We start from the raw sequence: 24,301 nt of genomic DNA, 5'->3' as shown, positions 1-24,301 counted from the left end.
CATTTTCTGCACATAACAGGGTGTTGTGTGTGTTTGCCAGGGTTGGTATAGTGATCTGTTGTCTCTATCATATTCTGGTGCCGGGATATACAGTAGTTGGAGACACTCAGGGTCTTTAAACACTGTCCAAAGACACACAGATACAGTAGACAGCTAGATGATATATGACATTATCCTTGGACAGTCTCATCTTAAAGGGACCTGTTGTGGCCTGTGAAATTTCAACTCAAAATACTCCATAGATCATTTATAATAGGTTGTCCAATTTGCCCCTATTTGGGATGTGAGCAAACACACCCAGTATTCATGTGTGTGTTTTTAAATGCATAATGAGCTCATGCCGGCCCTAAGGCAATCACAAATCAGGAGAAGCAAAATAAATGACAATGTAAATACACATTGTAGCAATGTTTTATGTTATGGGAAGAAGGAGGTGGGAACCAGCGAATGTTTAACACAACTTTAATAATTTTTTTTTAAAAATTATCATGCCTGTCTCTCACGGCCCTCTGCCTCGTCCTGCTCGCCACACACGTTCAGCCATGTATGTATGAACCTGAGTTCATACATGGTCTGGTCTAGGAGAGACTCCGGCAGAAGCAACAATTTTGAGAATGAATCACTGATAGTCATTGATCATTGATAGTTGTGTACCAACAGTATTCAGCTCTAATGAGTCTGTCTGGCAACCAACATCCCTTGTGCTACTGATGCGTGTCGTCTGTGCAAAAACATTCAATTTTTAGTCCATTATCTATACAGAAAACGTTCACAGTATTTAAATGGGATAATTCATAATAAATGTGAGGTTATGAATTATATAGATACAAAAGTCAGGAAAAGCTGGGTCTCATTATACTGGTCTCAAGATCCTATTCAGCAGGTTTCCTTTTTTTGGTCCATGTTGCCAAATAAGGAACACACTGTTGCATATGCCTCTATGCATCACTAGATGACACTAGGACTATCAAAATCAGATACACCCTGACCTCTAGGACAAAATGACCATTCCCAGCTGTTCCCAAAGTGTCTCACTCCTGCACGTTCACAGGTATACATACACATATATTTCCCGTTCAAATACCATAATTCAGACATAGAAACATGTGACTCACATTTCTGAAGATCAAGGAAAATCACATTTTTCTTTTACAAGCACATTTGGAAAGGCGATTTTTAATTACAAAATATAAAGTGTGAGACTTGCATCTTTAGGGTGTGAAGCTGGATCACAAACAGTTGGTACTGCATGTTCAGATATTCATACAAAAAAACATTCTGGGGGCCATGAAAATTTTGTGCAAATGATCAAAAACGTTGGCGGTGGCTGGTAACATTAAACAAAAAAAACAAAAAAAATGCTAGCTGGAAAAGAGTTAAAAGACAATGTTCTCACATGTGGAATTTATTTATAACAATATTGATTCTGGTCTCTACTCTATTATTTCTATTCTGTTGTTGTATTAAAGTCATTGTAAGAGTGAAAGATCAATCTCACCGGAGTCCAGCTGTGTGTCCATGAAGAGTGACCGGTCTATGAGAGAGCCAGTGAGATTTGAGGAAAAACACACATCAACTGATCTGAGGTACAACATCTTTGTTTAGACAGACAGAGAGACCACAGACACACACAAATAATGCATGAATGGCATAATTGGGCAAATATCCACTTATTATCAAAATACAGAAATAGGTGATGATAGTGTGTAAGCATGTATAACTCAGAGACTCACACTATTATAAAGCGCTGCAATAGCAGGAGTCGAGCACAGGATCAGGTCTCCTCTCACAGCTGATCCAGAGCTTCAGTCCTGATGTTTCACTAACATCTACTGACCCACAAAACACTGATAATCTGGACCAGAACAATACTGACAAACTCAACCAAACTAATCACAACTACATCACTTATTGGGAAACACAAACACAACAACAGATTAAAAAGCAATGGTAAAAGATGGATGGATTGATTCTCTATGTGAGGTTTATCTTCATGTACTGTAATGTAATTAAGAATTCTTGTCTCTGTTCTTTTGTTTCTTCTATTGAAGTCAAAACCACAGGGAGAAATCAATCTCACCGGAGTCCAGCTGTGTGTCCATGAAGAGTGACCAGTCTATGATGGAGCCAATAAAATTTGAGGGAAAACACACATCAACTGATCTGAGGTACAACATTTCATAGATAGACAGATCTTCTCAAATTACATGTTACTTTAATAGAGGAAAACGAGATACATTTCTTGAATTGAACCACATAGGCCCTAAGAAATATAAAAAAAGATATCAAAGGAAAATATTGCTGAGAACTGAAATCTAAAATGCAAACATGCAACCTTTGGAAAAATACACATGACAGTTTCTGTTCAGAGTCCCATTTTTAAACTGTCACCATTTGGCATACAATGCAACAAACATAAGCATAATTTGCCTGTGGGGTGGGACATGTGCCCACCACTCTTTTCCGGGGTCGACATTGTCATCACCACTTTTTGAAACATCTCCAGTTGACTAGCAAGAGTATTAATTTCATTAGTTTGTGTTAATTTCATTCTGGTGCTGGAATGTGGAGTTTCTGAACTCATGCTGAGTGTGTGTTGCCGCTGTTATCAGTGTCCAAACGATCTCTTGTGTCTTCACACAGATGACAGACGAACACTTCAATTACATGATTGAACATTAAATACAGACAGGACCATTTCTGACCATTTTATTAAGGTAACACTTTATAATAACGTTCAGTTGTAAGTCATTAATAAGTGGTTAGTTAATGACGAACTAATAATTTACAGAACATTCATAAATGATTAGCAAGTGATATACTAACATTTTATGTATGTTTTGTAAATTTCGTTACAAGTGATTAGTAAATGATTAACTAATAATTTATGAAACATGACTATGCGTTTAATAAATATTTAATAAATTATGTTAATTTTTTTTGTATGTTTTGCTCACATCAGGTGCACAGTGGTTAACGACTCGATGTGTTTCAGAGAAGACAGCTGTCTATACCCTCACCAGTCAGCACTTACACTGCAGTACACACTACACTACACACTACAGAAGACAGCTGTCTATACCCTCACCAGTCAGCACTTACACTGCAGCACACACTACACTACACTACACACTACACACTACAGAAGACAGCTGTCTATACCCTCACCAGTCAGCACTTACACTGCAGTACACACTACACTACACTACACTACACACTACACTACACACTACAGAAGACAGCTGTCTATACCCTCACCAGTCAGCACTTACACTGCAGTACACACTACACTACACTACACTACACTACACACTACACACTACAGAAGACAGCTGTCTATACCCTCACCAGTCAGCACTTACACTACACTACACACTACACTACACTACACACTACACTACACACTACAGAAGACAGCTGTCTATACCCTCACCAGTCAGCACTTACACTGCAGTACACACTACACTACACTACACTGCACACTACACTACACTACACACTACACTACACTACAGAAGACAGCTGTCTATACCCTCACCAGTCAGCACTTACACTGCAGAACACACTACACACTACACTACACTACACTACACTACACAACACTACACTACACTACACACTACACACTACACTACACAACACACTACACTACACTACACTACACAACACTACACTACACTACACACTACACTACACTGCACACTACACTACACACTACACACTACACTCCACTACAGAAGACAGCTGTCTATACCCTCACCAGTCAGCATTTACACTGCAGTGCACACTACACACTACACTACACTACACTACATACTACACTACACTACAGAAGACAGCTGTCTATACCCTCACTAGTCAGCATTTACACTGCAGTACACACTACACACTACACTACACTTCACTACAGAAGACAGCTGTCTGTACCCTCACCAGTCAGCATTTACACTGCAGTACACACTACACACTACACTACACTACACTTCACTACAGAAGACAGCTGTCTATACCCTCACCAGTCAGCACTTACACTGCAGTGCACACTACACACTACACTACACTACACTACACACTACACTACACACTACAGAAGACAGCTGCCTATACCCTCACCAGTCAGCACTTACACTGCAGTGCACACTACACACTACACTACACACTACACTACAACACTACAGAAGACAGCTGTCTATACCCTCACCAGTCAGCACTTACACTGGAGTGCACACTACACACTACACTACACTACACTACACACTACACTACAGAAGACAGCTGCCTATACCCTCACCAGTCAGCACTTACACTGCAGTGCACACTACACACTACACTACACACTACACTACAACACTACAGAAGACAGCTGCCTATACCCTCACCAGTCAGCACTTACACTGCAGTGCACACTACACACTACACTACACACTACACTACAACACTACAGAAGACAGCTGCCTATACCCTCACCAGTCAGCACTTACACTGCAGTGCACACTACACACTACACTACACTACACTACACACTACACTACAACACTACAGAAGACAGCTGCCTATACCCTCACCAGTCAGCACTTACACTGCAGTACACACTACACTACACTACACACTACACTACAACACTACAGAAGACAGCTGCCTATACCCTCACCAGTCAGCACTTACACTGCAGTGCACACTACACACTACACTACACTACACACTACACTACAACACTACAGAAGACAGCTGCCTATACCCTCACCAGTCAGCACTTACACTGCAGTGCACACTACACACTACACTACACACTACACTACAACACTACAGAAGACAGCTGCCTATACCCTCACCAGTCAGCACTTACACTGCAGTGCACACTACACACTACACTACACTACACTACACACTACACTACAACACTACAGAAGACAGCTGCCTATACCCTCACCAGTCAGCACTTACACTGCAGTACACACTACACTACACTCTACACTACACTACACTACAGTGTTCAACACCTGTTATAGATGATGTATAAATGCATGAATAAATAATTTACAACACTTTCTGCATCCTCTAATCTAGTGTAAATTATTTATCACTTGTAAATGTGTTACACTTACCTGTCACAAATGATACTTACCTGTTACAAATGATACTTACCTGTCACAAATGATACTTACCTGTCACAAATGATACGTACCTGTTACAAATGATCTGTACGTGTATACAAGGCATTTAAAACACTTTCTGCACCCTCTAATTGCTACATACATACAAAAAAAAAACAACAACATTATTTATTAAACATTTATGAAACGCATATTCATGTTTTGTGGTAACACTTTAGAATACTGTATCTTACTTACTGCATAACTAATAATTAATTATTGAAGAACTAATAGGTAATTATTCATTAACTACTTCTTCACTACTGTTAACTACTAAGGAAGATGTGTTAACTAATCAGTATGTAATATATTTTTATGATTGTGTTAAGTAACAGTTAGTTAATCAATAAATAATGAATTCTGTCATAACTCTTGAAGAACTACTACTAATTATCTACTAATTAAGGTTCAAGAAAAATAACTAAGAAGTAACTACTAATGAACAGTCATACAAAACTAACCTCAGATTAGTTTTTATATTTTATATACAGTACTGTGTGTGTCTGTTTTCCTCAGCATAGAATGCCATTGAGTAAATTCATGTTTGAGGCAATGACTGAGGGAAACTGAAAATATAGGGAACTTATTAGTAATTCATAAATAATTATCAAATAATTCTGCAGGAATTACTTAGAACCTGGAACAGTATTCTAAAGTGAGAATATAGGGAAATTAATTGATAATTAACAAATAATTATTAGATAATTCTTCAGGAATTACTTGGAACCTGGAATAGTATTCTAAAGTGAGAATATAGGGAACTCATTAGTAATTAATAAATAATTATCAAATAATTATCCAGGAATTAGGCTACTTAGAACCTGGAACAGTATTCTAAAGTGAGAATATAGGGAAATTAATTGATAATTAACAAATAATTATTAGATAATTCTTCAGGAATTACTTGGAACCTGGAATAGTATTCTAAAGTGAGAATATAGGGAACTCATTAGTAATTAATAAATAATTATCAAATAATTATCCAGGAATTAGGCTACTTATAACCTGAAACAGTATTCTAAAGTGAACATATAAGGAAATTAATTGATAATTAACAAATAATTATTAGATAATTCTTCAGGAATTACTTGGAACCTGGAACAGTATTCTAAAGTGAAAATATAGGGAACTCATTAGTAATTAATAAATAATTATCAAATAATTATCCAGGAATTAGGCTACTTATAACCTGAAACAGTATTCTAAAGTGAACATATAAGGAAATGAATTGGTAATTAACAAATAATTATTAGATAATTCTTCAGGAATTACTTGGAACCTGGAACAGTATTCTAAAGTGAGAATATAGGGAACTCATTAGTAATTAATACAGAATTACCACATACTTCTGACTCAAATCAAACTTACTGTAAAAAACACATTATTAACGGTATTATCTAAACCTTTGTAAAATAGATAAGTTATCATACATTATGATACATTTTGCTAATTAAATAAAAAGTTTGCTTATTTGCAGATCAATATATAGCCTAGTAAATGTCTGCACTTATCTTTCTTATTAGTGCTGAAGAATGACTAAAACTGGCTAGAAAATAAAATAAAAAACATTGATCAGTGCGTTTTACTTTTCAAGTAATTACCTTTGTATATTTACTAAGGTAATTTTGAAAATGAATAGGCCAATAGTTTATCATTTTACTGGAGTAATATTTTATTGGGTTATCTGTACTTTTACTCAAGTACTTGATTTGTGTACTTCATCCACCACTCCACTGCTAAAATAAAACGGTTTATTGTAGTAACCACTGTGTATGACTGTTCATAGTAGTTACTTCTTAGTTATTTTTCTTGCACATTAATTAATAGATAATTAATAATAGTTCTTCAAGAGTTATGACATAATTCATTAGTTATTGATTAACTAACTGAAACTTAACACAATCATACAATTCTATTACATACTAATTAGTTAACACATCTTCCTTAGTAGTTAACAGTAGTGACTTAAGTGTTAATAAATAATTATCTATTAGTTCCTCAATAATTCCTTATTAGTTATGCAGTAAGTAAGATACAGTATTCTAAAGTGTTACCTGTTTTGTAAATAAGTTAATCATTTACTAATCAATTGTAAATTACTTATAACTGAATCTATAAAACATATATATAATAATTAACATCACTTACCGGTATTAATCATTTATGAACGCATAGTCATGTTTCATAAATAATTAGTTAATCATTTACTAATCACTTGTAAATGACTTGTAACAGAATTTACAAAACATACATAAAATGTTAGTATATCACTTGTATTTCATTTACTAGTCACTTATAAATGACTTACAACTGAACGTTATTGTAAAGTGTTACAGAGTTATGTTAAAGTGTTAACAGGAGCGTTGAGGCGCTCATTGGCACCGCTCTATCTGGCTCTATATTAACACTATATGAATTCTTGTCTCTGTTTTCTCGACTCTGTTGTATTGTCTCTGTTCTGTCCGTGTTTGTCCATAATTAGTGAACAGTCTATGGACACTCAAGGAACATTTAGGGGAAGACACATGTCATCTAATCTGAGGTACAAAATTTCTGTCATAAAGATATTTTACTATCACTTTTATTTCTTTCATTTATTATGTAATCTAACCATTTATTCTTTCAGTCGTGATTCTCAACTGGTCCAAAGCACATTTAAATCAAATCTGCTGAAGAAGTTTCAGTGTCTGTATGAAGGAACAGCAAAGCAGGGAAACCCAACACTCCTGAATGAGATCTACACAGAGCTCTACATCACAGAGAGTGAAAGTGGAGAGATCAATAATGAGCATGAGGTGAAACAGATTGAGACTCAGTCCAGGAGAGCAGAAACAGAGGACACACCAATCAAATGCAATGACATCTTTAGACCTTTACCTGGACAAGACAAACCCATCAGAACTGTGCTGACAAAGGGAGTCGCTGGCATTGGGAAAACAGTCTCTGTGCAGAAGTTCATTGTGGACTGGGCTGAAGGGAAAGAGAATCAGGACGTCCAGCTCATATTTCCACTTCCTTTCAGAGAGATCAACTTGATGAAGGACAAAACACTCAGTCTTGCAGATCTTCTTCATGTCTTTTTCCCTGAAACAAAAGAAATGGAAATATCCTGTGGTGAATATAAAGTGTTGTTCATCTTTGATGGTCTGGATGAGTGTCGTCTGTCTCTGAACTTTAAGAGCAGAGTGAAACTGTGTGATATATCTGAATCAGCCTCAGTGGACGAGCTGCTGATGAACCTCATTGAGGGGAATCTGCTTCCCTCTGCTCTCATCTGGATCACCTCCAGACCAGCAGCAGCGGATCTCGTCCCCTCTGAGTGTGTCCATCGAGTGACAGAGGTACGAGGCTTCAATGAGCCACAGAAGGAGGAATACTTCAGGAAGAGAATCAGTAAAAAGAGATGGACTAAAAGAATCATCACACACCTGAAGTCCTCGAGGAGCCTCCACATCATGTGCCACATCCCAGTGTTCTGCTGGATCTCAGCCACTGTTCTAGAGAAGATGTTGAGTGAAGCAGAGAGAGGAGAGATTCCCAAGACTCTCACTCAGATGTACACACACTTCCTGATCAATCAGACCAGCATCAAACATGAGAAGGACTATGAGAAGAGAGTGAAAGATGAAGACATGATCCTCAAACTGGGGAAACTGGCTTATCGGCAGCTTGTGAAAGGCAACCTGATCTTCTATGAGGAAGACCTGAGAGATTGTGGCATTGATGTGACAGAAGCATCAGTGTACTCAGGATTGTGCACTCAGATCTTCAGAGAGGAGTTGGGCTTGTATCAGGGGAAAGTCTTCTGCTTTGTTCATCTGAGCATCCAGGAACATCTAGCAGCTCTATATGCACACATTCACTTTACAAACGAGAAGAGAAATGTGTTTGACAAAACCAAACAAGGTTTATTTTCTAAAATCTTAAACCAGAAGAAATATCACTCATTATCTGAGCTTCATCAGAGAGCTGTGGACGAGGCTTTACAGAGTAAGAATGGACATCTGGACCTTTTCCTGCGTTTCCTTCTGGGTCTCTCATTGGAATCCAATCAGACTCTCTTACGAGAACTACTGACACAGACTGGAAGATGCTCCTACAACAAAGAGGAAACAGTTCAGATCATCAAACAGAAGATCAGGAAGAATCGCTCTCCAGAGAGATCCATCAATCTGTTCCACTGTCTGAATGAACTGGGTGATGATTCTCTGATGCAGGAGATCCAAGATTATCTGAAATCTGGAGGAATAGGAGAAACCAAACTCTCCTCTTCACAGTGGTCAGCTCTGGTTTATGTGTTGCTGACATCAGAGCAGAAGATGGATGTTTTTAATCTAAATCAGTTTATTGGAGCCCAAAATACAGCAGATGAAGTTCTTCAGAAGCTGATGCCTGTGGTTAAAGAATCCAGATCAGTTCAGTAAGTCACTCTGACAACAATCATTACACTGATAAAACATGATCATATTTATGAGTTTAGGAATGCACTTTCATACCAAAGCAATACTGTAAAATGAGAAATTCATATATGTCTTTAGTAACCCTTTACAATAACAGTACATAAATAATCATATACTAATACCTGAATTAATGAGTTTTTCAACTTGAACTCATGATTAGCGAAGATATTAACTAATCATAAACCAATGTAGAGCTATAGAGAGTGATAGAGAGTCATAAGGATTCACACATGAATAGCAGAAGCCTTAAAGGACTACTTCACCTCTGGAAAGATGAATGTGTATTTAAAATAGGTCATTTATGTAGAAGACATGTGAAGACATTTTTTAATTTGGAGCTTTCTAGACTGAGAAAAGCCAGAAAATGTATTTTTGGCTTATGTGGGTGAAAGACAACAACTCCCAGAATGCACTTGCTTCGCTGCCCTAGGAGGCCACGCCTACCGGTAAGAGAGCGCAGTTGAAAACAACAAGGTTAGGCTACTAGTGAGTCTCCGTGACAAGTTTGCCCGGGTTTTCGAGATCGCCCCAAAATGTCCGGGATTCGGCTTTTGCGTTCTACAGTCGCCATTCATTATGTTTACTGTGGCGAGCAGGACGAGGCTGAGGGGCGCGGGAGAACGGCGCGAGGCCGGTGGCGTCATTACTGAGACGCGCCGGTCTCGTATCTCTCACGGAGGAGCGGGAATTTTCTTAGCAATGCTAAAACGCACATCAACCGATCACTTGTTTAGAATTCATGTAAACACTATATTCAGATTCACCAATCGGAACGAATTCAGTTAGACTGAAACAAAAGGTGTCCTTGTAAACAATGAATGGCGACTGCAGAAAGCAAAAGCCGAATCCCGGACATTTTGGACGATCTCGCCCCGCCGGACAAGTCCGGGAAAAGGAGGATGGTAACCCCTACTACTCCGCTTTTTCCACAGAACAAGAGCGTGCTAGTTTAGCTTCCAAAGAAAGATGGCTGACACTATGTGTACATTCTGTGAGTGAGATCCCACCCTCTATGGGTGGGCTGAAAACACGCGGTACAGCCCCTCCTACTGGCTGTAGTCTCTCGCCTCTGGCCAGAAAATCCCCCGATGACGCAAAATGACGATTTTTACGTCTTTGGAGGATTTTTTCCAGACAAAAAAATACATAAATCTCTTGTCTCAGGGGGATATGAGGGTGGAAAGCACGGTAATTCAAAAATACTACAGGTTTTCTACTAATACAAAGCTTAATGCTAAATCCTGAAGTATCCCTTTAACTGTTAGTACATGTTTGATTATTACTGCATTAATTAACATAGGTGTAAACTAAATCAACCAGGCTCCGTAAGAATAAATAAGTAATCTGAATTTGAATTAAACATGATTTAATACTCATTTAATTATTTAAGTCTCAGCGTTGTCGGTTTCTCTCCTGTGGTGAATAATGAATGATATACAATAATGATATACAGGGTTTCCCACACATAAGGTTTACCTGGGCGGCCCAGGAAGATACAATTCAAAATCCAAAATCATTTGAATGACCCGTGTAAACTGAGTAAAATGTTTTGTTTTGAGAGAGAGAGAGAGAGAGATGCACGCAGAGTCGAGCGTGAACTGATCGTGAAATGACCGTGAACAAAGCGACAAACTGGACATCATCAACTGCATGCTGAACGCTGTTTAATTCAGGACCTAATTCAGGAGAGTTATCTTGTTTTTATTTGAATGAATCCTGAGAGTCCATGAAAAATAATCAACAAACAAAGATTAATGGTTAGTCATACAAAGATGCTTTGAAATTTCAGTCATTTTCTCTTCAGTGTGGAATTCGCAGGGAGTTTGATTGACAGGCGATCTGACCAATCATAATCCGCCATCCACCATTTTTGTCCGACAAAGCGGTCAGGAGAGTTAGTAGATTAGTGTGCGTGCACATGAAGGGGGGTGTGGTGGGTGGAGGAGAGAGAAGCATGAAGAGGGAAGTTATCTAGAGGAGAGATGAACAACGACTAACGTTAAAATTAGATATTCTTGAGAATTGATATGGCCGACACACGACCAAAGAGACGACGTTCCGATGAACAAATAACAAAGAATAGGGAAAAGGAGAAGGAACGCGATATACAGTCAGGTGTGAAGAGCACCTTGTCACCAGGTGAGGCCCTCTGACTTTGCCTTGAACTTGCTGCTAATAGTTCAGGCTTCTGGTCGAGTCTTTTGAGATTCATGGTGAATCTTTGGTAGCATTCTCTGTGATATCCATCACCTTCTGTAATGGTGTCTGGTATAAGTTCACAGGTTACAGTCATTCTGTGAGCAGATTCCAGTGGTTCAGCTAATCTTTTGTCACGTATTTCTTTCATTCTGGCTAATCTTGCATCAGAATCTGCGTTTGCCCATAATTGCACAAGTGGTCCATATACAAGACCAGGGACATGCACAATGCATCTGGACTTTGGTTTTGTCCCATGACATCCCCTATGACTGGTTGAAGGACCTGCAGTCACTTGGCCCACTGACTCATGTCTTAACTCAGACAGAACTGAGCAGTTCAACTATGTTGAAGAAACCAACTACATAACCGACTAGATTATCTGTGTGTGTGAGATATGTGTGTGTGTGTGCACAGTAAATTTGAAATCCGGAAATCAACACCAATAGAGTTAATTTCAACACTTTAAAAGTTTATATATAGGAACCACCCACAAAGTGTTAGTTTAACACTTTCAAAAGTGTTGCCTCTCACAACACCAACACAGTGTTACAATATGAACACTAAGAGAGTAAAATATTAACACCAATGCAGAGAACAACAACACTGTTACAGAGCTGGGTGCAGTTAAAATTCTACACTGTTCTGGTGTTGACCTAACACTTTAAAAAAAATGGAAATCACAATCTTCTCAACCTTATAGGAGTCAAATATTACACCATCCTGGTGTTGATAAAACACATTTTTACAAATAAAAACACTAAGGGAGTTATTACCAGTTTTTCTTATTAGTGTTCTGCATCTGCCACTTTAAAGAACTGTAAAATAAACATCACAAATAATTTAATCTCAAAAGAATAAATTCAATTTGAAATAAACACATCACTCTATATTACTCTTTCAATCCTTTATTTCAAAACAATCCAGAAAGTTAAATTGTAACCTCAGTCTGGGATCATAGTAGAATTCTGTTCACTGTAAAGTTAAAAATAAAGGCAAAATACAAGCAGTTGTTTTAACAAACTAGTTTTTTATTATCTAAACAAGCCCCTTTGCATCATAGGTTAACTTTTAAAATAAATGAAGGCACAATATATGCCTTTCTGTCACCAGAATTATATGAAAGCTGCTTATTCAAATGGTCTGTAATACCTCAAGTCCTGTACATGTCAGTGAATGTAAGTTCTGTGTCAGTGAAGTTGATTCAGTACCTTCGACTTTGCAACAGTACAGCAGTGCATGAGTTAACAACATTCAGCAGATGAAAAACAGTTGCAGGATATGAGTGGATCAGTTGTGTCCAGTTGCTAACAGTAAAGTTCAGTGCATAGGTGTTGTTTCAGAGAAGGAAAGGCTGTGCAGATCCAACTTTCTCAAAAAATTCTGGAGTGCTGGTTCCCTAGACAACACAAAACCAGACCAATTACAATCAATACAATTTGTGTTTTATAAATACAGCAAGTTTATGGTGGAAAAAGTTCAATCATTTTAGACTTTCGTGACTCAAACAAGAAACTATTTTGGTTAGATTAAGACTTGGAATTTACTGATTTCCAAGTAAATTAAAGACTTTATTCATCCAAAATGTGTATCCTGTCATTAATTATTCACCCTTATGTTGTTCCAAACCAGTTAGAGTTTTGCTCATCTTCAGAACACTTAATGATGATATTTTTAATGAAATCTAAGAGATTTCTGTCCCTTCATCGACAGCCTATTCAACTACCACTTCCAAAGCCATGGAAAGGTATAAAGAAAATCACAAGTAATCCATGTGACTCCAGTGGTTTGACCTCAACTTTATTTACAAAATATTAATCTTCAATGCACGTTCACACAACAGCATCTGCTCTCGCATTACCAACATGCACAAGTTGTAATGTTCTCATGAACGCATGTTGAAAATTAATATTTTATAAATTAAGTGGTAAATGTTTTTTTGCTGCAAACACAGCACTTGCATAGTTTAATAAAATGTATTTTAAACCACTGGAGTTGCATGGAGTACTTTAATGATGTACTTTTCTACCTTTCTGGGGCTTAAAAGTGGTAGTTGCGTGGACTGTCAATGGAGGGATAGGAAGCTCTCAGATTTCATTAAAAATATCCTCATTTGTGTTGTGAAGATGAAAGAAAGTCTTACATGTTTGGAACGACATGAGGGTGAGTAATTAATGGCAGAATTTCCATTTGTGGGTGATCTAACCCTTTAAGAATAAATTAAGACACACACCTTAAGAAATCTCACTAAATCGTCAGCTGCCGGAAGAATCTTTGGTCCGTTGTTGTGGCTTTGTGATGTTGGGGGCAGGTGATGGGCAGAGATTTCCCAGTCAGTTGATTCTAAAATTAAACAGCAAGAAAACATATGTCAAATCATGAAAAGGTTTGAAACTCATTTTAAGTAAAAAAAGAAATAAAATACTTTTGTAAAATAATTTGACTGGACAAATTCAAAATGAGTGTTATGAAACAGAAAATCTAGTTATACCAAACAGCAACCAAGCTATGATTAGTTTTTATGTTTGTGCCCATGATTCTCTCATACATGTATGTTATCTGTTAAATCTTACCATCACCAGGTTCTAGTCTGTACAGTCTAACACCCAGCTTGGTACCCTTAGCCACTTGGTGCATCATAGAAATGCTCCTAGCAAACACAAATAGCAAAATCAATACATTTAAACATGAAAGCATATCCAAACATCAACCAGAAGTAAATCTGATAAATACATTTTGCATAAATATTTAATCTGAAAGAATTACTTACCAATTTTAAGAAAATTGGTCCTCCAAATAAGGAAATAAAGTGGCAATTTCACGTGCATTGTCGGTCCGCAGTTTGTGGAGTTTTTCAGTTAACGTTATACATTAGGTGTGCTGGCAAACAAGAGTAAAAGATAGTTTGAGGATAAATACATAGGCTACTTTATTATATTTGCACGTCACAAATCTTGTCATAAAACAATATAACATTATAAAACACGTAACTTAGCCTATTGTAAATGAGTTAAAACACTTAACGTTACTCAGTGTTTTCACTGTTAAAAGCAAACTCCGTGTCTGCACTGCGTCACGAGTCTGTGAGAAAGGTTTAAGCACGCACATCACATAAATATCGTTACAAAACATTAATGCCATGAAATACATGTTGTAAATTAGGTTAAAAACACTTACATTCTGTGTTTTCCCTGTTAACGTTACAAGCAAATCTCCTCGTCGTCAGCTCCGTATTGAGTCAAAGAAGATGTCGCCTTTGAAAAAAGTTTCGGCTCGTTTAAGCGCGCAGAGCATTTAAATATCGCTATAAATCAATATGTTAGAAATTCATATTGTAAATTAGTTAAAACACTTACTTTCGTCGTTTCCCTGTTAAAAAGCGACACCATCCTGGTCTGCTCCGCATCGCGCGTCATGGAAAATGCCCCATCTGAGAGCGGTTTAGCCGTGCACAGCACATACATATTGTTATAAAACAATATAATGTTATAAAATGCATGTATAAATGCGATAAAAGAGTTAATTGATGCGTTTTCCCTCCTCGTATGCCTTGCATCGTGAGTCAAAGAAAATGGCGTCTTTGAAAAAAAATTCAGCTCGTTTGGTGGCGCCCAGTGCGTAAATGTCCCGGATGTAACTATTCACACTCTCTCGGTGTTATTAATTTAACTCCACATATTTTCACCACCCAGAGGGTGCGGTTTACACTAGCAGTGTTAATCCCTTGAAATTCAACACCAGAAAATTAACACTTTACTCTAAAAGTCCTTAACACCAGGATTTCAACACTGGAGATTTTACTGTGTGTGTGTGTGTGTATGTATAAGCTACTGGACGTCTAAAATTTCCCTTTGGGACAAATAAAGTATATATCTATCAATCTGTCAAATGTCAATTAAAATAATTAAAAACAAATATTTAAAGTAAGCATCAATGTAGTTGTCACACCACTGTATGAACGAGGACACAGAGATAAGGATAACAAAGGTTTATTTAGACACTGTATGCAGCTCCGGATAGCTTGGAGGCACAAATGGTCAAACTCAGGGAATATAACGTAGAACTTAGAGTTTCTAGAATGCAGGAAACAGATAGAGACACTCAGGCCATGGAACTGGGATACATGAAGCTTAGCAGGTTGAGACAAACAGGACTGGTCTTGATCTTGAGGGATTCCAGGAAATCACCGGTTAATGAGGCTGGCAGGGAACACACAGAGAGAGAGTAATGAGAGACTTGAACTTGAGGTATACTTGCAGAATAACAGAGTCGTGGAGAATAGCACTGGGGAGTCACAGATGTCTGAAGACGAGACCGGACATTGAACTGTGGTGTGACTGGGGTTTATATCCAGAGTGAGCGTGGCATGTGAAGTGATGAGTTGCAGGTGCAGATAATCAGAATTCGGGTGATTGTGATCGAGACCAGGTGTGTTGAGTTGACGCTGGCTGAGGTGTGCTGAGTGGATCCGTGACAGTAGTGTAGTGAGAGGGGTCAATTATATTAAATTGTAAACTAAAATATCAAACACCGAGCAATTCAGTGCAGACTGATCTCATGAAATGGCGTATGTATGACATGTCAATTCGTATATGCCATTTTGGCATGCTAATTTAATTAAATGAAAATTTAAAAAAATATCTTATTTTAATGACAATTAAAAAAATATATTAACTGCTGCTATGGAAAAGGTTATTGATCGATTATATCCATACAAGGCCTTAACTATATATAAAAAAATAAATAAATTAAAACAACTATATAAAGTAACTATCAATGTAGTGTAGTAAGAGGGGTCAATTATATTAAATAAAGATGGGGAGGGTGAGGAGGAGCTGTGAATAATTTCGTAGTCAGCTTTGACATGTTGGAATGTTAGCACGTTAGCATATTAACTGATACTATGGAAAAGGTCCTTGATCGATTATATCCATACAAAGCCTTAACTATATTAAATAAAAAAATAATTAAAAACAACTATTTAAAGTAATTATCAATTTAGTGTAGTAAGAGTATTGGGTCACCTAAAATCTGTTCTGATTGACTAGGCCAATCTCGACGTGTTAAAATCGCTTAAAATCGTTTTTTAGGGTTTCCCTATTTACAGGGCTAAAACAGGTAGTGTATCCCAAAAATGTCAATGTTAACATTCATATTCATATTCTACACATCCAGACCTTTCAGAAAAGCATGATTTTGTCAGGGGAGGGGTTTGGGGTGCATGATAGGCGAATCTAGGTCGTGGCCTATACATGAAATGGGCTCATTATATCAACATAAAGCCTTACCCTATGTTAATTTTAGACACCTACCAATAAGCAGCATGATAGATATTTGACCTAAGTCATCATATGTTAAAATAAGTAAATCCACTTCACCAGTTAATTACTCCTCGAGAGCGATGCCTTTGAAAGAGCGACAGCATAAACGGAAGTTCAAAGACAATATTCTAAAGTAAAATGGAATTCTGAGTAGGCCTATTCCGAATACTAACCCGTTCATTTAATTCTACCCCACCTTAAAATAACATTTAAACTGAGCATGTATTTCTAGCAGGTAAAATGCCGTAAATACATGACATCCGATCAAATAACCTCATCTTTTGTGGTCAAAAGTTTTTTTGCATTCACACAAGCAGCGTGTATGGTATGATAGGTTCAGATTATGTTGCCTTGCCAGATCGATTTAAGATTCAAACTCTTTAAGTTCCTGTAATGTTGATCACTTTACGAATATCCACACGATCGCAAATGTGACAATGATTTTATACAACAGTTCAATAAACAAAAGCTATTAATATTAAGTGATGTTAATTTTAAACACAGTATTTTCAGTATTTTTTGCAACAGCAGTGTTGGTGAACGAATCTGCGTCTTTGAATCAATGATTCAATGATTCATTCATAATTACGTCTCTTGCTTTGTTTTTGTATGAATAAATGACTCGATGACTCACTCATACGGTTTTAATTTAAAATTTAAAAGCATCACTTTGTAGTTTCCATCATTGCATATTTTCTACTGAAATTTGTATTTTTTTATAGGATTATTTATTTTCTAAAGGTATCTGTAAAGGTAGAAAATGCACTGGAAAAATATTAGGGCTGGGACGGTACACCTATCTCCCGATTCGATATTATCACGATACTTGGGTGCCGATACGATATGTATTGCGATTCTACAAGTATTGTGATTAGATATTGCATTTTCCCTCTTTTTTTAACACTAGACCATGGGGAAAAGTTAAATCATACACTTATACAGACTGTACATGATGTATAAGATGAGTCATATTTACAAAAATAATTATTTTCTTATTTTAGAAACATACAGTACTACATTCTCTTTAATAAATGATTCAATAACAAATACATTTTTTAACAGTCACTTGTCACCACCTTGTGGCGAAACAATGTAATCGATAAATGCATTATTTTAAGCGCCAAATCAAAAGCTGATTTACTCTATTTTGATCGCTATCGTAGACATCATTGTGTATATTTTTGAACTTTAAACTGTTATCTCAGTACTTCTATGATAATTTGAACTATTGTATCACAGAAATAATGATACTATGAGGAAAACTCCGGCTACTCTCGAGTCGCTCTCTTGGTACTTTGATGGCATACGTCACAGTCACATGGCGTCGGCGCTGTCTCAAGTCGGACAAGATTTCTAACCTGCTTCAAGTCAGCCGCCGATCGGTCTGCGCAGAGCTATATGAAGGCGAACAAGCCTAATGACACATTTCATCCTCTGTTGAAACGAAAGTGGCTAACTTCTGTCAACCTCATCTATAAGCAAGGGCAAAAATAAAGCAATTTAATTTGAGTTAATATTGATTCTGTAATAAAAAAATAAAAAAAACGCTCTAAAAAGTTGAGAACCACTGGTCTATATATGATATCCATTTAAACAACAAACTAAACAATAGATAGACTGAAATCGCGAAATGGCCTTAAACAATATTAAATTGTGAGTGAGACTTCTCAGCAATGAACAGGGTAAGTGATTTTAAACCATTATGCAAGAAAGCACAATTTGAAAATTGTGAGTTAATTTTCTCTTGTGCTATCTTCCAAAATGGCTATGTAAGTTTGTTCTATTTCAGATCAAAACTGACATGTGAAATAAACTTCAAGGAGAGCCCCTTGCTGCACGCTTAAGCATTAGTAAACGGACCTGACCCTGAAGTCGATCCGTACAGGCAGGCCTTAGAAAGTTGTTTTCAAAGCAGAGAAAAATGAATTGCTCAGACAGAAACTGTCAACTTTGTTAATAGTATTCATTATGAAAATATTTGTTCAAGCTTGTAGTACAATTTTATGAATTTATGCATAATATGAATTTCTACATTATTTCTAAATTATTTGTTAAGGATATTGAGTATTTTCTGTAATAAATAGATTTCATAAATCTTTGTTTGACTAGTTTATTCTGAACCCGCTCAATAAGCGCACTTCGCCCTGCCCACCACAAGTAAATTCTCAACCGATGGGAAACACTGATACAAAAAAAGTTTATTATCAAGTAACTGAAAAGGATGTTTAATCTTCAGTGGATTCTTTCCAAAACTTCTGAGGTCATTTTACTTTTAATAGTTTTTACTGTGCGTATTTCTAGACACATTTAACCTTATGTTGATTATTCTCAGGTTAGGTAAAGGACGTCAAATCTGTCCTAAATCATAAGCATCTGAATTTTCATACTCACAATCTATAGGTCAGAAGACTTCTTCATCAAAAATCAAAGACTTTTAGCAGGCGAGCTTCTTAGTTTCAATTAAATATAGTTTTATTATTTACAGGTTGACTAGATTACAAAAAGGCATACTTGTAACAGGACAATTGCATATTTTCCACAACAATAGTTATAAGCATGATTGGATGATGTGAAGAGGTGACAACTGCTTTCATATACAAATCTGTTGAGGAGAAATTAATATATCATATCATTTATATCAGTGTTTCCTGAACTGAGAGACTGAAGAGTGTCATTGTTCTCTACAGATTGAGTGATTGTGGTGTTACAGATGAAGGTTGTGCTGCTCTGACTTCAGCTCTGAGATCAAACCCCTCACACCTGAGAGAACTGAGTCTGTCAGGGAATAAAGTAGGAGATTCAGGAGTCGAGCAGCTTTCTGATCTACTGCAGGATCCTCGCTGTAAACTTGAGAAACTGTGGTAAGATTGTATAACATGTCTCAACATAGTCCTCTGTTTTAATGGTAAATAATGATTGCCATAAAAAAAAAAAAAAAAAAAAAAAATCTACTGTGACATTACTAATGGGAATGTTGATTTTATTTTCCTTAGATTCTTTCCAATTTGTCTTACATTATTTTACAATATTACTGATAGATTAAACATGACTGGATGATGTAAAGATGTGACAACCATGTTCATGTACAGATATGTTGATGATTTTTGGGTACTTGCATAAAAAAAAAAATTAACGCTCTCTTTATGATTGTGAAGTTCTGCTTATCTGAGCTGTAGATCCTGAACTGAGAGACTGAAGAGTGTCATTGTTCTCTACAGGTTGAGGTATTGTGGTGTTACAGATGAAGGTTGTGCTGCTCTGACTTCAGCTCTGAGATCAAACCCCTCACACCTGAGAGAGCTGAGTCTGTCAGGGAATAATCTAAGAGACTCAGATGTGAAGCCGCTCTCTGATCTGAGGAAAGATCCACATTATAAACTGGAGACACTTTGGTTTGTAGTGATGATTAAAACTGTTCATATTTTAATTGAAAGTTAATTTAGTTTCTTGGTTAACTTTCATTGTGATGGTGAATTACTCACTATAAACATGTTTAATAAGATTTTAATTCATTTATTTTTTTAATAATAGTATATAGCAACAAATAAATATCTTCAAGTTTCTTTTTTTTCCAAACAATTCAATATTTGCTTTTATCATTGTCTTTTTATCCCTAAATGATATATTTTGAGAGAATGTCAATTGCAATAAAAGATAATGGTAAATATTTATCACTAGTTTCTTTATCATAAATAAAACTGACCCAATGACACAGAAAGAGGACAGCCATACAGGATTATAGATAAGGGTCAAGGGTCATCATTCATGGTGACTTAGAAGCAAAATCAAAATCTGAATGTTTAAAAACAGCTTTAACAATCGCGTATCACCGTATTATATTATAATCTCTCACTTAATCATCTAAGTAGTTTCTTTTAGTTTTTCTAAAGTGGATAATTCAATAATGTCACGTTTGACTGTCTGTGTTTTTACTTGCAGGTTTTAAACTTTAGACCTTCTCTGGATCAGCTGATGGAGAATAAAGAGCCTCTACAGACACAATCACATTCAACAGAATCAACAGACACAAACCCACAGTGATCATCACACACACACACATGTGTGTGTAACTTTACAGAATGATCCAATCCTACATCCAAAGTCAAACAAGGAAACCTTCAACCAGATGAACTGGATAATATTCTGAATGTTCAGATCCAATTTGACCTCTGACCTGTAATGCCTGAATCATAATCATAATCACTGTTTGCTGGTCAGAGGAGAACTAAGCGACTGAGTCTGGTTTCTGCCAAGGTTTTCTTCTCCATTCTGTCACTGATGGAGTTTGAGTTCCTGCACTGTCGCCTCTGGCTTGCTTAGTTGGAGACACTTAATATTCAACAATGTTATTGATCTGATCTGACACCATTATATGAGAACTGAACTGAGCTGGACGATGACATCACGGTTTTCTCCAGAGCGGCTGTATAGATAAATGAACTAAAGTAATAACTTTTTTACAACAGAAATGAATCAGCACTGAACTTACTTAAAGGGGTCATATAATGCCATTTTTGTACAAGCTAATATGATTCTTTAGGGTCTAAATTAAAAGTTTGTAATATACTTTAATTAAAAATTCTCATTAGTATTGTAAGAAACAGGAAAGCACAGACGATCGTGGGGAATCCCCGTGAGGGAATCCCCGCGTCAATCCTTTGGGCATATCGCTTCAAAAACAAAACTCAGCCACTGCATCTTCAATGGCTCAGATTTAGGAACATTCAAATGACTGCTGTGTTCCTTATTACACCGAAGAACAATCGCAGACGCCATTCTGCTCATAGACAGCGCTCCAGTGAGGGTATCAACAATGACGCGCGGACTATGACTGACAGCTCGCTCATGAGCGAGGGCGGGTGTGTGTTGAAACGCTGCAGCTGTCAATCACAATCGTGGGAGGGGCGTCCGACCGTGTGACGTCACACGGTCGAACGGCTTGATTTCAGAGAGGTTCAAACATATAAGGAGATTAAAAAAAAACCACTGGATGGATTTTTATCATTTTATGATGGTTGTGTACAGGCACTGCCAACACACATTTCAGTACAATCAACTTGTAAAAGTGCATGTACCATTATATGACCCCTTTAAGCTTTTCATTTTCATTTAGAATTGCAGAATATACATTCTCATATGGTGTCTTTAATCTATTGCCAACTCCACATTAAATCTTGTATATGAATGATTAACTGTATTCTATTATAAGTCGATTCAGCAGTCAGAGATGAAACTCAGAGTCCAGCTGTGTGTCCATGAAGAGTGACCGTTCTGGACAAACCAGTGAAATCAACTGATCTGAGGTACAGCATTAATGTCTGGATGGAGAGATAGAAAGAACTAACTAGATCTTTCTATGTGAGGTTTATCTGTCAAATTAATTATATTAATGCTTGTCTCAATTCTATTATCTCTGTTCTATTCTATTACTTATAGCAACTCACATTACTTTTACCTCTTTAATTTGTGGCAATCTATTATTGTAATATTTTGTTCATGACTCTCTATTAACTCTTTCCCCGCCATTGATGGACATTTCCAGCTTTCTGTTGTAACACTTCAAATTAAAGACAAAATGAAACACAAAAATAAGGGGGAATCACATCCAAGTCTATTTGCCAAACAACAGTTCAAAACAAATGCATACCAAAAAATGTTTTAAATGACAAATACAACCACACCAGAAATCAACAATAGGCCTACGCCACAATCACCCAAAAACAGCTCCAAAGGATCCTTCACTATCAACTTAGTCCATAAAATGTCCACACAGAAACACAAACTGATAATATGGGAATATAGATAATGTGGGTGTAATGAATATAAGGAACATGTAACCCCTGCAATTCAAAGATCAGTTCAAAGTCAGTTCAGTCGCGACCACAGTCTCGTCACAGCGAATAACTCACTCAGAAAAAAATAGTTGAAAAAATATAATCCACAAGGGTGATCCAAACGAAGAAGAGTTGATGCTGGTGTAAAGTCTGTGGTGAATGCATAGATTTCGGGTAGCACCAAACAAACACAGTTGATGAAATATACGGCCTACAATGACTCATTTCACATTAAAAGACAACACAGTTGCGCCTCCATTTATTTGTGATTACAAGAATGCATAAAACAACTGTATTCTACGATCTTTGTTCTTGTTCAGATGCTCAGCTTAACTCAACGCCTGTGAAGAGATGACTCAACGCCAGCGATGTTATGCCCTAAATTAATACATGATTAACTAACTTTATTTTTCTATGTACATTTCTGAAATGCACTTTCTGTAAAGCTGCTTTGAAACAATATGTATTGTGAAAAGCGCTATACAAATAAATTTGAATTGAATTGAATTGAATAGTTGGTGATGTTTGTATTGATGTGTCACAGGTCTGTGAGTCGAAGCATGCATGGAGATTGGCATCGTATATATCATGAAATGAAGAACAATTAACAAAATATCATGTTTACGTCACATTTCAGAGCATTTCTATTTATTTTCCATGAAATTATGCAATTAATGCGATGTGAGGAGGTTTGAGCGATCTCTTCGTCTCACTATAATGTGTTCCCTTTCGAGGAAACTAGATGCCAATAGGTTTTGCTTAGTCTTATGTAACTTTATTACTCTGAGTTTGATTAACTTAAACCATTTAAGGCAATCGGTTTCCTCAAACCATTTAAGCAACGATATCGTTGTTAAGACTTAGTTAGCTTTGTTACCCGAATTCAAACTGAATTAATAAAATTAACCTTAAATATTTAAGTTGAGTTTACTCTAAAGATTGACTAAACCAACTGTTACAAACCTCTTACGTCGAGGGAGAATAAGGAATGCAATATCAAAACACTGAACGTGTATGGAAAACAATCTCACACAAACCAGTCAAATTTAGGTAAAGTGATCATTTATTACAGTGAGATACGAGATGAAAAGAGGAATACCCCAAGATACTTATTTACATAAATATACAACTTACTTACAAATCTTAACCAAGGAAAAGGTTCACAATAGAATGAGGAAAAGAGAAAAGAACTAGACCGTGCCAAATCAAAGAAAGAAACAAAACAAACCAATCTTACTATATATAAATAAAATCAATTTCTAATCTAACTAAAATCAACATTCACCAAAAACCCAAAATTAAAACAAAAGAAACGATCTTCAGCGTCGAAGACGCCC

At 36.7% G+C, this 24,301-nt stretch overlaps 2 protein-coding genes and 2 long non-coding RNA genes across 8 annotated transcripts in view; 2 read left to right on the top strand and 2 right to left on the bottom strand.

Moving 5' to 3' along the window:
• The window catches only part of LOC307163780, a 274,817-nt gene that overhangs the window by 19,757 nt on the left and 230,759 nt on the right, over positions 1-24,301 (bottom strand). The window lies entirely within an intron of this gene.
• The window catches only part of LOC307163660 (uncharacterized protein), a 115,278-nt gene that overhangs the window by 22,514 nt on the left and 68,463 nt on the right, over positions 1-24,301 (top strand). For 3 of the 4 annotated variants that reach the window (XM_079879795.1, XM_079879797.1, XM_079879796.1), the window contains 2 exons: positions 1,470-1,586; positions 2,052-2,168. In XM_079879795.1, the coding sequence (XP_079735921.1) occupies positions 1,470-1,586; positions 2,052-2,168 (234 nt within the window). The remainder of the gene's footprint in view (positions 1-1,469; positions 1,587-2,051; positions 2,169-24,301) is intronic. The other variant, XM_079879799.1, reaches the window with a different exon arrangement.
• Positions 2,690-23,468, top strand: LOC307163689 (NLR family CARD domain-containing protein 3-like). 2 transcript variants are annotated; one of them, XM_079879877.1, is made up of 6 exons: positions 2,690-2,717; positions 7,636-7,695; positions 7,780-9,573; positions 19,818-19,991; positions 20,349-20,522; positions 21,070-23,468. In XM_079879877.1, exons 2-6 carry the CDS (start codon positions 7,646-7,648, stop codon positions 21,074-21,076), a joined length of 2,199 nt encoding a protein of 732 aa, XP_079736003.1. In that variant the 5' UTR covers positions 2,690-2,717; positions 7,636-7,645; the 3' UTR covers positions 21,077-23,468. The 2 variants fall into 2 exon arrangements, with proteins under 2 accessions (XP_079736003.1, XP_079736002.1); XM_079879876.1 differs by lacking the exon at positions 2,690-2,717 and having other exon boundaries at positions 7,563-7,695.
• Positions 14,048-14,665, bottom strand: LOC307163789. Its single transcript, XR_013822146.1, has 3 exons — positions 14,580-14,665; positions 14,383-14,459; positions 14,048-14,152 (listed from the first exon to the last, which is right to left on the bottom strand). It is a non-coding gene; the product is annotated as an uncharacterized lncRNA (long non-coding RNA).

The sequence above is a fragment of the Squalius cephalus genome, assembly GCF_949319135.1.
Source record: "Squalius cephalus genome assembly, chromosome: 8".
NCBI lineage: Eukaryota > Metazoa > Chordata > Actinopteri > Cypriniformes > Leuciscidae > Squalius > Squalius cephalus.
The sequence above is the reverse complement of the archived record's forward strand: the minus strand, read 5'-3'. Positions and strand labels throughout refer to the sequence as shown.

Coding starts and splice junctions, on each gene's coding strand:
- LOC307163689 (XM_079879876.1), top strand. CDS start 7,565: ATGAATTCTTGTCTCTGTTTTCTCGACTCTGTTGTATTGTCTCTGTTC. Junction 7,696..7,779: donor CACATGTCATCTAATCTGAG/GTACAAAATTTC, acceptor TTATTCTTTCAG/TCGTGATTCTCAACTGGTCC. Junction 19,992..20,348: donor TGTAAACTTGAGAAACTGTG/GTAAGATTGTAT, acceptor TGTTCTCTACAG/GTTGAGGTATTGTGGTGTTA.